The sequence below is a fragment of the Crinia signifera genome, chromosome 6 (assembly GCF_055691185.1).
Source record: "Crinia signifera chromosome 6, ASM5569118v1, whole genome shotgun sequence".
NCBI classification, from domain to species: domain Eukaryota; kingdom Metazoa; phylum Chordata; class Amphibia; order Anura; family Myobatrachidae; genus Crinia; species Crinia signifera.
Genome location: NC_139222.1, coordinates 71,219,920 through 71,234,396, shown reverse-complemented (window position 1 = coordinate 71,234,396; position 14,477 = coordinate 71,219,920). Strand labels below are relative to the sequence as shown.

At 41.5% G+C, this 14,477-nt stretch overlaps 1 protein-coding gene across 1 annotated transcript in view; it reads right to left on the bottom strand.

Annotated features, from left to right (window-relative positions):
* The window catches only part of BMS1 (BMS1 ribosome biogenesis factor), a 31,214-nt gene extending 17,081 nt beyond the window's left edge, over nucleotides 1-14,133 (bottom strand). Inside the window, exons 1-6 of the mRNA XM_083146281.1 lie at nucleotides 13,763-14,133; nucleotides 12,132-12,327; nucleotides 9,722-9,912; nucleotides 8,232-8,311; nucleotides 7,649-7,837; nucleotides 4,355-4,497 (exon numbers count right to left, since the gene is read on the bottom strand). Coding sequence (XP_083002407.1) covers nucleotides 4,355-4,497; nucleotides 7,649-7,837; nucleotides 8,232-8,311; nucleotides 9,722-9,912; nucleotides 12,132-12,307 — 779 coding nt within the window. The 5' untranslated portion in view covers nucleotides 12,308-12,327; nucleotides 13,763-14,133. The remainder of the gene's footprint in view (nucleotides 1-4,354; nucleotides 4,498-7,648; nucleotides 7,838-8,231; nucleotides 8,312-9,721; nucleotides 9,913-12,131; nucleotides 12,328-13,762) is intronic.
* Nucleotides 14,134-14,477: the final 344 nt, after the last annotated feature.

Sequence of the window (14,477 nt, the reverse complement as noted above, 5' to 3'; positions counted from 1 at the left end):
ACGAGGTTTGTTTACTTTTGTGACAGTATATGTTATCGTTCATCTGTCCTTCTTACTTATATCATGTAAAACTGCTTTTAGTTTTATATACATAATATATGATGACATCGAGATTTATGAATGTATACATCCAGTGTTTTTTACATTTAACGATGATCTATCTAAGGCCAAATCCTATAAATAGGACAAATGAGAGGCGGGCCAGATACCTAGGGTAACGCCTTGAAAAAGCTAGATAGCGAAATGCGCATTGGCATTCTCCAGTGTAATGTGTAGCAAATTGTAGCCTGTAAATAATTGTTAGGTCTGTGTGATAATTTAATGTATGTGTAAATTGAAGCAGCAAGCCCCCCTATAATTAAAACGCTCCCGGACGGTAGCGTACGCTAGCCAAGGAGACTTGATCTCTGGCTATCTAGCGAGGGGAAACAGGGAGTGCAGACCGTTCCCTAGGCACACTCCCGCTGTGAAATTATAAACTTTGCAGACACGCACTAGAAGAATAGCAGGAACGAGAAGCGTGTGTTTGTACTGCATATACCTGCACTCAGTATGACGGCAGTAGACGCCGCATAAGTTACTAGGATTCTGAAGCAATATTGCAATTTAATATCGGTACAATTATCGTGTGGTGTGTGAGCCGTATGTAATACAAGCAGACAGGACCCATTAATGGTCGTGCGGTACACCACATAAGTACTGCGGCATCCATTTAACTTGGAATTTACCGTCATATTAAAATAAATATGAGCTGCAAGGTATAAGCAGTTTTAGATTGGACGGATTATTGGAGAAGTGTGGCGAATCCCAGTACTTCCTAATGTATATGTATATCTTGCTGTGAATTGTGAATATATTAAAACACTACCACTAGGACCTGCTTATAGTCCTGCAGTGCGCACGATTTGAGCAGTACAGTGAATGTACACATAATCAAAAGATACGCAATCATAATACCTGAAGTACTGTTAACACGGTAGATATCGGACATAAGGTGTCCAATCTGAATATCGCCTGGTGTGTACACACAAACACCAGTACGGAGATTTTTTATAAAACACACGCTAGAATATGAGTGGGAGCCAGTCTACCACAGCACTGTATAGGGGGACATGGAATAAACGCCAGCATTAACATTTTGGGATGCCATACATAGGTTTGGGGTCAAACCACAAGGCATAGATATCCCTGGAAGACAGCGTTTATTTTTGTTGATAATGAACCGCAACATCCCCCTAGTGTTATGATTATATCCCCAGCATATATATATATATATATATATATATATATATATATATATATATATATATATATATATATATATATATATATATATATATATATATATATATATATATATATATATATAAACTGCTTAGTTTGTGGTGCTAACAGAGTTTAGTAACACCAAATTTGCACGAAGTATAGTGCAATTCACGGAACATCCGCAGTGGGTATAAACACTGCTATTGACTGTGCTCGGCAGCTTCTTTTAAAAAAGTATCACTGCAGATGGCCACATTTATTAACATCAACTTCTTGTGAAATTATGTAATAAAACCCTCCAGTAGGCACACAGTGTCACTAAATTAAGAGGTTACATTTGTATATAATAAACCTGGTGAGAGAACTGTAACTGTGACCAACATCATCTCATTTGGGACAGGGTGTTGTGCTGCACGGCAAACAACTCTGCCTCCAGGCACCAAGGCTATTAATCTGTGGCATCATATTAAGACACTTTGAATATAGTCAGTGATACCCTTACCTATCACAAGAGAACAGACAACAACATTACCTTATACTTATCAAGGTATTAAGTAATACGGGCTTCAAGGAGCATAACTAAGTGTTTGCATTTAAGAGCAACACATAAATTAATATTATCAAGCTACACATTATACATACCGATTTTAATCTTTAAACTTTTCACTTTTCTCATACTTTCACTTGATTTTAATATTCTTCGCTACTACGATATCCCTGGTACAGGGAATTATTCTATAAAGGTCAACAATTAATAAAATTTGACAATACAAATATAATAATATAGCCTATTAAGTCAAACAAGTTTATCATAAATAAAATATACACCTAGATCTAGGTAAAAAAAAGTTTTTATTGACAGTCCGCAAGGGACTAGGTGGATGAGGAGTGCGTCCCAACCCAAACTGATTTCTTTTCTTTCTAATTCATTTTCATTGTATAATTTTAAATCAGGGGACAGCAACCTAAACCAGTCAGGGGAGATATTTGTATAAGACTCCTGTCTGGGGTGATTATATCCATCCACAATCATTACATGTACTCAATTTATGGTGCGGGTCTTCAAACCCTTCTCTCTCTCAAACTTCTATATGTACCTTCAGGCCCGTCATTACGTAAACTCTATAATTTCCCTAATAAAACATCCCCCACACACCCCGATCCACTTACCAAGACTTTTATGAAGCTTCCTCATTTTCGATTCAAACCCTCTTTCATATATGACTTGCTGCTCGATGCTCTTCCTGACAAACCTCTTGACAATCTTTGTCAAGCAAGGGCGATGGATATACCTCTCCAGCGGTACTGTTCTCGAACTACACAAATTCTCTCAAAATACTCCAATCCTCATACCTCCAAGAAGTACACTTCAAAACAACTCACCGCCTCTATATTGCTCCTGCCCAAACCAAATACATGTGTTTAGATGCCACAAGCGAATGCTGCAAATGCAGAATGATCAATGCAAAATTTCTGCATTGCATGTGGGCCTGCTCAAAAGTTCTAAAATTCTGGTGCAAGGTTCTCCATTTCATTAATTCACTCCTAACCCTCACCCTAGCACTTGACCCACTGGCATGCTTAGGCCTCAACTTAAAAAATTGGACAATTCCATATCCCTCGACAAAATCTATCCCCATCATATCCTTCATTCTGACGATAGCAAAAAAAAAAAAGAATTCTAATGCATTGGACGAAAACTTTCACCCCGTCTCTATGCGAACTTAAAGATAAACTGCTCCAAATACTATTATTCGACAAGCGCTCGCTGATGCTAAACCTATATGCGACCAAAACCTCATTCCTTGACAAATGGAAACCCTTTATAGACTCCCTAGACTCAACCCTATGCTCACAAGTGATGGCGGGTATATGAAGATCATCGACGACTACTTCAAGACCTCCAAAATTCCTGACTCAGTGGATTCCTGCCTGGTTCACACCCCCCCCCCCCCCTCCCTTCCCCTCTGTCTCATCTTTACAGTAATATTGTACTATTTGTATTGATATAAAGTTGATTTATAGCTTATTACGGTATTATTGTTCTCACGATCAATGTACCAGTTTATCCAATGTGAAATTTACTGACTTGTACTATGTGAAAGTTATCAAGAGTTTGACCAGAACACTGTAAACATCATATTTCTCTCCAGCCTGAATACGCATGACAGCAGAAACCGCAAAAATGTATTCTCATCCATTCATTGTTATTTTTTCATTCATGACTGGTGTATTATATGATACTTTGCACAGTGAAAACAATAAAAAAAGTGTTAAACATTGTAAGCCCCCGTTAGGGAGCTTATACAATTAAAAAACGCATCGGTGTGCATCGGGTGTATGGCATGCAATGCGATTATATGTCGTACGACTTAATATCGCGGGCGCCGTGCTAGGAAACAAGTAATAAAAAAAAAAAAAAAAAAACATAGAAAACACCTCCACCATGTGATGAATGCAAGAACTGTAGGCTGTGGGGATTCCAGAGTATAAAAAAATACTGTTGCCTGTTTAGCACAAGCAATAGGACGCGGGTACACTAATTGGGGGTCCATGTTCTACAAGCTCAAAACAGACATCCCAAAAACCTGAAAGACTCATGTTGGACCTTTTCTGCACATTGAGCTAGAGCATGTCGACTTCATGAACTGGGGCTAGTATCTAATGTATTTCTGTGGGCACCAGGCCTCCCACCATGTATGGTTACACTTCTTCTGGGACTTCATAACACATTTAAACCAATTCCTTTGTGATACAATCACTAATCAAGAATCTAGATTCTGGTACACAGCGAGCTGTAGGAGGCCACAATTGTAATAAAACTGAACATTTAGGGAAGAGTACACATTGCTACCCATGAGTTGTACGCCAGAGTCACAATCTAGTTATTGCATCAACTCTATACCCTTCCCCATTAGTGCTTTAGGCGCTGTGGGGCTGTAGGAAGCAAGAAGCACCGTAATACTAGATCTTCACAGGAATGGAATTTACAGACGTCTTGCTAAATATAAATTGATGCTTTTGTCCTTTCGGGACTGTGTTTCCCAGCAGACAAAGACTTTCTGAGGAACAAGAACCTAGATCTCACCTGTCTGCAAGAACATAAGGATGCGATGTCTGCCAGACAAGAGGGCGAAACTTCATTACCGAGATGAACCTCCCCAGGTTACGGATTTCTTGCTTCTGATACTCTGCATACACCATTCCAGACAGATAGAAAAGCTTGGCGCCCTGCAAGCGAAAGAAATCTTTATGGTTGCCTGGTACAAAAGGATCATTCACAGCATTTACAGAAGATTCTACAGTAAACAGTGAATGTGAAATGCAGAGATCTTAATGCATCCATGTTATAATGCCCATTATATACATTAAGCCAAACTGAAATCTAGGTTTAGTGAATTAAGAAACATGGCACTAGTTCCATCTCTCTCTGTCCTGATTTTAGATGCTTTATTAGTCACCCTTAAAATGATTCACGCTAGCTCTTTCCAGGAGAAGAAATAAGATTTCCCATAGAGCTCATCTCTCACCAGAATGCTTCCATGTGAAGGGCATCTCTGACAGAACGGACTGCCCTAAATGTTTAGTGCCTGAACCGGACCTTTTGCATTGTTTCTGGAGCTGCTGACATATCCAAACTTTCTGGTTATAGCATGACGCCATGGGTCACGTAAATTTGTTTTACCGTTGCATTATCTCTTGGCATTGTAAGGCTATATAGCAGACCAGTATGGAATCCCTAAACATGACAAAAAAAACCTTATACTCACATCAGCAGTGGGTAGGAACGCTATTGTACAAGACTGGATTCAAGATTCTGCACCCTCTGTCCAATTGGCTACATCTAGACTTATTTTTATTGACCATGGATTGGCTGGAAACGACGTTACAAAAGGAATCCTTGACCCCAGCGCTGCTCCAATGCTTGGAGAATCGAATTCAAACACACACCACAACCCCTCCCCCCACCCCCCCACCCCAACTAAATTGGCGGTGAGAACTTGCTTACAGTCTACCCCATGACACACTTTTCAACTTTTGGGCAATAGAACCCCCATTACCATTTAATTTTCCCTTCTCTTTTCACACTCTACTTCTCCCCTCTTGTCTCCCTTTTACTTTTACTCTTTGCTGAGTGGATGGATCAACAACATGTAGGGATAAATAGATATATATATATTTCGTAGTTCTTTACTACAACTATGTGGTTATCACACATATTAATGTGGTTATTAATATTTCTTTATATCACTTCATAATGGCTGTGTCTATTAGTTAAATAATTTATATGCCAAGTGTATGTTTGCTTTTGCTAGAGCCACCACAAGAGGGACACCTGGTTTCCTTCCTGATGATGCCTTTTATGTTACACAGAGAAATAGTACATACTAATGACTTGCTGCTGCTTGATATACAAGCAAAAACAAATAAAATAATCTTTCAGATAGATCTATATTTGTGTTGTTTTACTATACTTCCTTGTTACTCCTCTAGATCAGTGGTGGGGAACCTCAGGTCCGGGGGCCGTATGCGGCCCCCATAGCCGGTCTAAGTGGCCCTCCTACCCACCTGGCGGCTTTGCCGAGAGTCAAGTACAGTGGACTTCTTGCGAGAGGTCGGTAGTTCTTTTGAGATTCCTCTTAATTAACAGCAACCATAGACTCTCAGTCCTATTCAGCAGCAGCCGCCGGAGCATGGGACGGCTGCAGCAGGACAATTTGTAAGATAAATTTTTACATATGGCCCCCAAAGGATTTTTCCACAATACAATTGGCCCTTGGCACAAAAGAGGTTCCCCACCCCTGCTCTAGATCATCACTGTACATCATGCATTACAACCTCGAATGTCAAAGCGTAGTAAAACTGCAGGTATTTGTGATATCCAGGCTTCAGCACAGATGGTTAAAACAAAATAATTAATGAGTTCACATGTGCACAAACCTGCATATCACTAAAACCTGGACTGTTTAGCCCAGTGGTTCCTAAACTGTGCGCCTAGGCTCCCTGGGGTGCCTCGGAGCACTTGCAGGGGTGCCTCAGGTTGGTGGTCCGGAACCAATTCAAATTGTTTATGGTCAATGTAATGGGCAAAATCAGTGCTTGTGGCTTTCAATTATAAAATATATGGATAAACAGAAGTGAATCATGTTCCTCACCACATAACTGAACCTAAGGATAAAATGTAAGCACAACTTATTTCATTTAATTATTATTTTTTATTCTTTGTAACAAACTTTTGGCCTAGGGGTGTCCTGAAAAATATTCTGATACTCTAGGGTGCCGTGATTCCAAAAAGTATGGGAACCACTGGTTTAACCCCATACACACTTAGATTATCTTTCCAATCTGACTGGTTGAGACAAAAATCGGTTTATGTCTGGGATCAAATTACAATCATTTGCTCTCAAAAGCTGGAAAATGGGCAAAAATTACTAGATTTTTATTCCAACCAATTAGATTGTAAAGATAATATCATAGTGTGTATCCAGCTTTAGTGAGACTTGAGAACCGAGGTTAAGAACGTCTGTAATATTTCTCAATGCCTTTGTCTATTTTTCTGCGTGCTTTGTTCCCAAAATACTGTATCTAGGTCTGAAATTGGGTTCTCCGTATTTTCTCCACAGAGTTTATACTATTCTTCTCTATGGAGAAGAGATTTTACCCACTCTGCTGTTCTTTTTTTGGTGTTGCATGCACCTGGATGGTACCTGTTTCACTATTATACTGCCATACAGCGTTTGTGTGTCCATAAGCTCCTTATTGTGTTCTAGCTATGATCCATTCATTTTCTAATGAAGGTGTAGCTATGGAAGTTTCCTTTGTTATTAAATGTTTTTTATGACCTATCACCTGCTTGTTTCACTGGTTAATGTGCTCTGTGGGGATTTTGTTGTACATGCTTTTTGTATTGTAATCTGTGTAAGGTTAAGCTGGGCATACACAGAAAGATTTGTCTGGTTGAAACAAAAATGTGTTACTATATTAACCCTCTCACATCGCATTGAAAGCCCAGGTTATTTCCGAGTTAACCTGGGTCGAGTTGAAAGCACCAAACCAAAATAACCTGGGTCGACCAACCCAGCTATTCAACCAGGGTTAAACCCAAATTTTATGTGAAAATGCCGGAGCTGGGTCCAACCCAAGATCCGGAGGAAGCAAATGATTATCAACCATTTGTCCCCCAACTCTGGAAACCAGCTAACAAAAACATTTGATCGGATAAAACTTGTTAAATCAAAAATCTTTAAGCAATTTGTCTGAATGACCATTGTCTGCTTGTCCTCTGCTCCAATACATTTTCAGGTTGTTGTTCTCAACAGAAATATTGGACAGAATCTCTGGGACACTTAACTATTGTAACAGTTACATGCGTAAAACTCACCTGATAGACCTCCGTCCAAAACCTGTGCTTCAGTCTTTTCTTGACCTTGCGCAGCTGCTTGTTGTTCTTGAAAGAGTCCAAGTGGGTTAGAACCCCCATTATTTTTGGGAAGCCGTGGACCTGGCAGATGTTCAGAAACTCAAAAGTCTCCATCTCAAAACCGAAACTTGCGTCTATGAGCATGAGGACCTGGCAGGGAGATAGATAGTTGGTGTACATATATTCAAATCACAGTAAGTCTTAAATATAGTTCAGCTGCCACACTGCACACGCGCTGCAGGGAGCCACCGGCTGACACACTGCACACGCGCTGCAGGGAGCCGCCGGCTGACACACTGCACACTATACTGTAATTTGTAAGGGAACAGTTTCTATACACACTATAAGTGATACAACTCTGTAGGTCAGCGAGACACTGCTTCTTATACTGTACACATAGGGAGCTGAACATGTGTGTTACGGTCTATGACACTTTTGGACAACATGCCTGGCAATGTGGGAACAACAGCTGGCTAGGCCACATCCCATAAACTAGGTACACTTGTTATAGCAAAAGCTGCAGCTATTGAAACATTTTCCTTACCAGGTCTGCAACTTTGGCTAGATCAATCATTGTATTGATGTCACAGCCACATTCTATGATGGTCAGCCGTCGCTTCTTTCCTGAAAAAGAATGCAGTGTCAGTAGGAGTGAAACAGCATTCACATTCACACACACACACACACACACACACAGTCCTTTCCTGCTAGTTTGTCATGTTTGAAATCCTGGGGCAAAAACATAGTGAGGTAGTTTCTAACTTAGTCAGACGTTTCCTTTTTTCATTTGTTATTGTATTTTTGTTACAATGTTGTAGCTCTGTTTAAGACTGGGTAGACATTTATTCAGTCCTTGGCCCGATCACCCGATATTGGGTGAACAGGCTGATGACAATATAGATGTGTCTGCAGATCTGTCAGCTGTCTTACTGCTATTGTTATGGGGGTAGACTCAATTAGCCATGCACTAGGGCTTGCTGTAGGATGCGAGAGCAGGAATACCACACTTATTTGCTTGCATCCCATACAGTGTTCAAATTATAAAAAAAAAATATATATATATATATACACAAATATTTTTCTTTGACATCTTTTTGTCGGGATGGGTGAAAAGTTTAACAAAACAAATAATTGGAAAATACAGATGTGTTCTCATCCACTATTGCCGCCATTGTACAAAACATCTAGGCAAGGCAGGTCCCGGTGTGACTCAGCTAGCGCCGAGCATCTTATTGCCAAACTCCTAGGATGCGCCAGGAGATTGTGCTTATCGCGAGTTTCTGAAATACTACGATGCACCAGCAGTAACACAGATCTACAAATATTAAATATGAACTTAATCCAAGTTGTTATCCTTTATTTATATCGCGCCACAAGGGTTCCGCAGCGCCCAGTTACAGAGTACACATAATCAAACAGGAAAAACAATGACTTACAGTTGAGAATACAGGACGAATACTGGGTAAATGATTATAGGAACATCAGCAGTTTACTGCAACATAAGTATCCAGGTGGCAGCAAGCTTTGGCGCAGTTGAAGACTACTGAAGTAAGAAAGGATAAGCACATGAGGTAAGAGGAGGGGCGGACAGACAGGGGTGACACTGGAGGGGTAGACCGGGCAAGGAACAGAAAGTTAGGAGGAGTTTGTTGGGTTTGGTGAAGAAGTTTGTCTTAAGAGAACGTATGAAGTTCTGTATAGAAGTGGAGAGTCTGAGAGTCACAAGTTCCATTGTGCTTCGTATACAGACTCAGTAACACACAGATATACAAGTGTTGCATATGAAATTAATCCGCTAAGTCTCATGAAGCTATTTTTTTTTGCATTAAAGATGACGCACAGCACAAAGTGGTATACTGTGCCAGGGGTTTTGCACCACCTCAGAGATGCGCGTTGATGTTTAGTTACTGGACAACTAAGTGCACCACTGCACATCATAGATTCAAATTGCTCCCACAAAGTGAAATCTTCTTTCAAACTCTACAATAACAAATTCAATTATATACCCATGAAATTAACCCTTTAAAGCCTCACCAGAAACAATGGTCACAGGTCCTCTGATCTCACTCAGCTTCTGCTTGGTGAAGTTTTTGATTAAGCAGCGGATGAGGGTGCTCTTTCCAACTTTTGGGGGCCCAACAACCACCACAACTACAGGAGGGGGCTCCAAAGGCGTGCGATCCACCACTGGGATGTGATGCTTTTTTGTCTTCAGATCCTGTGTTCTGTGAGAGGAGAGTAATTAGCCCAATCCTTCATTGGGTCTACATCCATACAAACGTCTGAAATTCTGTATCAACAAATAAGAAATGCAGCAAGCAGTCTGCCTATATAGGGAGTATACATTTAGATTCAATAGATTTTCGGCCGAAAAATAAAAACAACAACTGGATACTACCACAATTTAAGCTCCATGGTTGTTAACTGGACTTTACAATTATAACCCGTTTTTCCACCTGAAAAATGACCAGTTTTTGGCAATAACACATGTGATCCAGGAAAAGCTCCTGACTCCATGTATGATCGCAGCTCCGAGGGCAGCTTATTGCAGACTATGATTAATCCCCAATAAGTGCCACATATCGGAGTTATCTGCAGGTGTCCAAGCACATCTGTTAGCTGCGGTAAAGTACCACAGCTATTTGGATGCCGCCCTAACATAGGTATAACACATTATTACCAGTATATAGCATGCGCACATACAACTTCTGCAGAACAGAGGATATTTAGCCATCCACCCTCCCGAGTGGAGCTTATCTCTACACTTCTCACCCCTGTAGTCAGTGTCATCTCATAGTAGGGCTACCGGGAACTAGTTCTTTGTCATTATTGAGCCTCTGAAATATTAGCTGCTTTGGAAAGATTGAGTCATTCTATCCAAAAACACACCAATGTGTAGCCATTCTAGTGATTTTATTTTTGATTTATTTTCATACATTAAACACTGAGTTACCAAACAATGAATAAGACCAGGAAACAAAATAAAAAAATACCATTTGCCACATAAGAATAATTCACATGTATTGACAGTAGTTCAAGAACATGAAAATAAAATACTAAGGAAACATGTTGTGCTGAAAACCAGAAAACAACACACCTTTTACACCAAAGCAAAAACAAATTTTTGGCAGGGTTTTTTGTTCATATTACTTTTATCCCAAACTTAATATTGGTCCAATAACATCCTATTAATACTTTCTGTTCTAACACATGCAGTATATATTTTTTACCTTTTACCATGTATGCATAATATATGTAAGTCCTAGTACCGACTTTTCTGTAATACTCTTAACATGAGATGATAAGAGTATTGTCACGTCGGCCCAACATATCAGATCCTGGGTACACTAGGATCAGAACGCTAATGAAGGATGGAAAGTTTGCTGTTCTGTCTTTTATTAGCATGCACCAGGCCACATACGACATGGTCCCATTGGCTGTGCAGCATTGCTGAACAAGCGACATGGCATGCCACCACCGCTGGCATCTGTACTTTGGGCATACATACAGTATTGCCTGATTGTTCCAATTTCAAAGAAACATCACATCGGGACAATATCTTCTCAGTGAGTACCCCACTTTACTACAATGCTTGTAACCCTGAATTGTTGCAAATTAGCGATCCCTTATGTCAACTTTTACACGTACATTTACATGGGTTTTATTCTTAAAAAAAAAAAAGTTTTCTCTCTTATTGCTTCATTTAAAAAAGACAAACCAAAAAGGAGAGGTGGTGGTGGTGGTGGAGGGGTTATGTCCACATAAAGTTAATGTGACTGCTCTACTGAAAATAAATGTAGTCCAGGCATGAGGAAGGATCTCCCCCAACCTGGCTACACAAGTTTTCCAAGTTTGACCTATGGAGCTGCGAAGAACATTCCATGTTAACAGCACCCTCTTGCACTTTCCATGCAGGGTAATTCTACAGCTCCACGCACTAAGGGGGTTACTTTGGTTCACTCTTTCTGACAAATTCCTTCTTAGAGGGACAAAACCATGCGCACATCCGGGGGGCAGATGTAACATGTGCAGAGAGAATTAGATTTGGGTGGGGTTTTGCTTCAAAGTGAGATCTATATTGGAGTGTTAAAGTAAAGCAGTCATTATTTTCCCTGCACAGAAACAAAATAACTCACCCAAATCTAATTCTCTCTGCACATTTTACATCTGCCCCCCTGCAGTGCACATGGTTTTGTCCCTCTAAGAAGGAATTTGTCAGAGAGTGAACCAAAATAACCCCCTAAAAGAGAAAGGATGTTAGCCGCAGGTTTACTGTACAACAACATTTCCAAAAAATATATTACCAGATGTTGCTGTAGCAACATGGTAAGTGCCGCAGATAATTGAATTTGCCCCTACTTTATGAAAAGCTTCAAAGAAAAAAACAAAACAGTACTTTGAACATAAAGAAATCCTGGGATTGGAATACCAATAATGACTTTACCTGTGGAAGGTTCTTGCCATGCGCACAGCAGACTGCACTGCAAATGCTTTGGGGTTCCTTTTCCTTGCATCTTCCTCAGTAGCAGCTCCACCCTCTGCCTGACGTCTATTCCGCTTCTTGGTGGCTTTTGGGCCGCTGGCTTTCTTGCGATGTGCTTTTTTGTCTTTTTCCTCCATCTTTATTTAGCGCTTCACTCCTGCGGTATATAATATAGTTGTACATTAAGTTATAAGAAATCTTTATCTTCTCATGGATGGATTAAGTTCAGCTAAATGGTGATAGTGCCCAGTATTACCTGGATTGCAGCTAGGCTGCTAAGTGGTGGTGGTAGTACAGTGTTAAGTCAAACAAGCCTCATTATACAATGCCGGTCATACTTCTGCTCTTGGCTCCAGCGGCCATTATTCACCCTGGCAGATCAACACCTCAACCCTGGTACACCAAATATCTGCAAAAATGTTCATGTACCACTGAGGCGGAAATCACCCTCTAAAGTGTACTTCCACAATTCCATATGTATATTCTCATACTACAGTGCTGCAGTTTCCAGCTCTGAACAGTTAGGTCCAAAGGTGCCATTGTCATGCGTTTAAACACTGGAAATGGCACCGGATTCAGCCTGATGTCGCACCCTTTACTGGGCCAAATTTGCTTAAAATTGCTCGCACCCCTATGGAGGTGCGAGCGCTTTTAATCAAATTCAGCCTGCCATGAAGTGTGCCCGATGCCGCACTAAATAGGATCGACCCCATACTCTTAATTGTCGAACCCACAGCATAACTTTGCCACTTACGTCACACCCAAATTTGACTATTCGTCAAAGCCCCCATAGGCAAACACACACTTAAGCCTCTCACCTCCATCCATTTGGGTTCGGCGGCTCGCCACACTATATAAAGTCAACTCCACACCGAAGTGGATAGTGGGGTAATGAAAAAGTCAGAGGACGCATTCCGCCGCCGCTCACCACGCTTCAGGGTGGCGTGGATAGTGGGGGGGGGGGGGGGGGGGCGTTAAACCTATTTTGGGGGACATACAATCAAATTATTGTATACACCCTATAAAATCGCATGCGATTAAGTGGCAGATGCGATGGCCCTGGGCTGAGAGAGCAATGAATAAATTACATAGGAAAATCGCATCGCACATCACATGGCCCATGCGATGCGATTTCCCTACACAGAATAGCCCACTAAGCAAATTGTTTAGTGGGCTCCATTCTAGGAAACAAGAACCTATATTAATATCAAGAATTGTCCCTAGGAAGGGCATCCCATAGTGTTACAAACAGGAGACACCTCAGCTCCCCTGATTGCAAGCTAGCCCTACACAACACTCAGGGCATTTTCTAACCTTTAGGAAACATTCCTTATTAATGCCAAGTGCAAGGCAGGGAGTACAGGGTGCAAAATATAGCAGCAGCTAATGAGGAGGAATGGAGGTAACAAAATACCACACACACACTCTGCTAAATATGTCACCAGCACTGTTCCTGCTGTTACTGGCCTACAGGAGTACCCCCATTCCTGGGGTAGCACTGCATGAGCAAATCTCTTTAAGTAGCAGCAACATGGCATAGCATCTACGTCATAGCTGTGAGGCTGGCAAGACACTGGCCGCCTCCAACTCACCTGCAGCACCAGCACTCCTTGCCCACGCCGCACTCTCACCAAACCCCAGCACTAGAACTGCACACACAGACACATGGCAGCAGCTTCCGCCGGAAGTATCCCCTGGTCCGCCCGAAACTGAGACTCCGGGAAACAGTTACCAGGCGGAACGGCAACGCAGCCTGAGCCAATTCTGAGGCTGGGCTGCCTCTGCCACACTGACTGGCAGCAGCGGATTCACATAATGTCCATTTATTCTACGCCCTGTATTTAGCAAGCGTTGGAGTCTAGGGACCTTATTCTGAACCGTTCGCTCCCCCAATTCAAGAGATTTCTTGTGCGGCCGGTGCGACTCACAGGCTCTCCCCCTGGATCTAATCACTTCAGGTGCCCATAAACCGGTGAGATGTAGCTCACCAACTGGTTGCATGCAATGTGGGCGGGACCTTACTGGGGGACAGGATCGCATATGATACATCAGGGTTGCCTACTTTTGAAAAATGATTTCAGGGAGAAAAGTAAAAGCGAGGGGGCGGGCCTTGCGTTACCAGTGGGCGGGCCTTGCATCAACAGGGGGCGGGCCTTGCATCACCAGGGGGTCCCTACAGGATTATGATAAGCATGCAGACAGATTTGGGCATGAAATATGGTTCTGTATTATCATGGTCCGCAACCAATCAGAAAAATATCTCTGTGGATCGCCTGCACTGTATTCCTGAAAGGGTTATATGGTTTG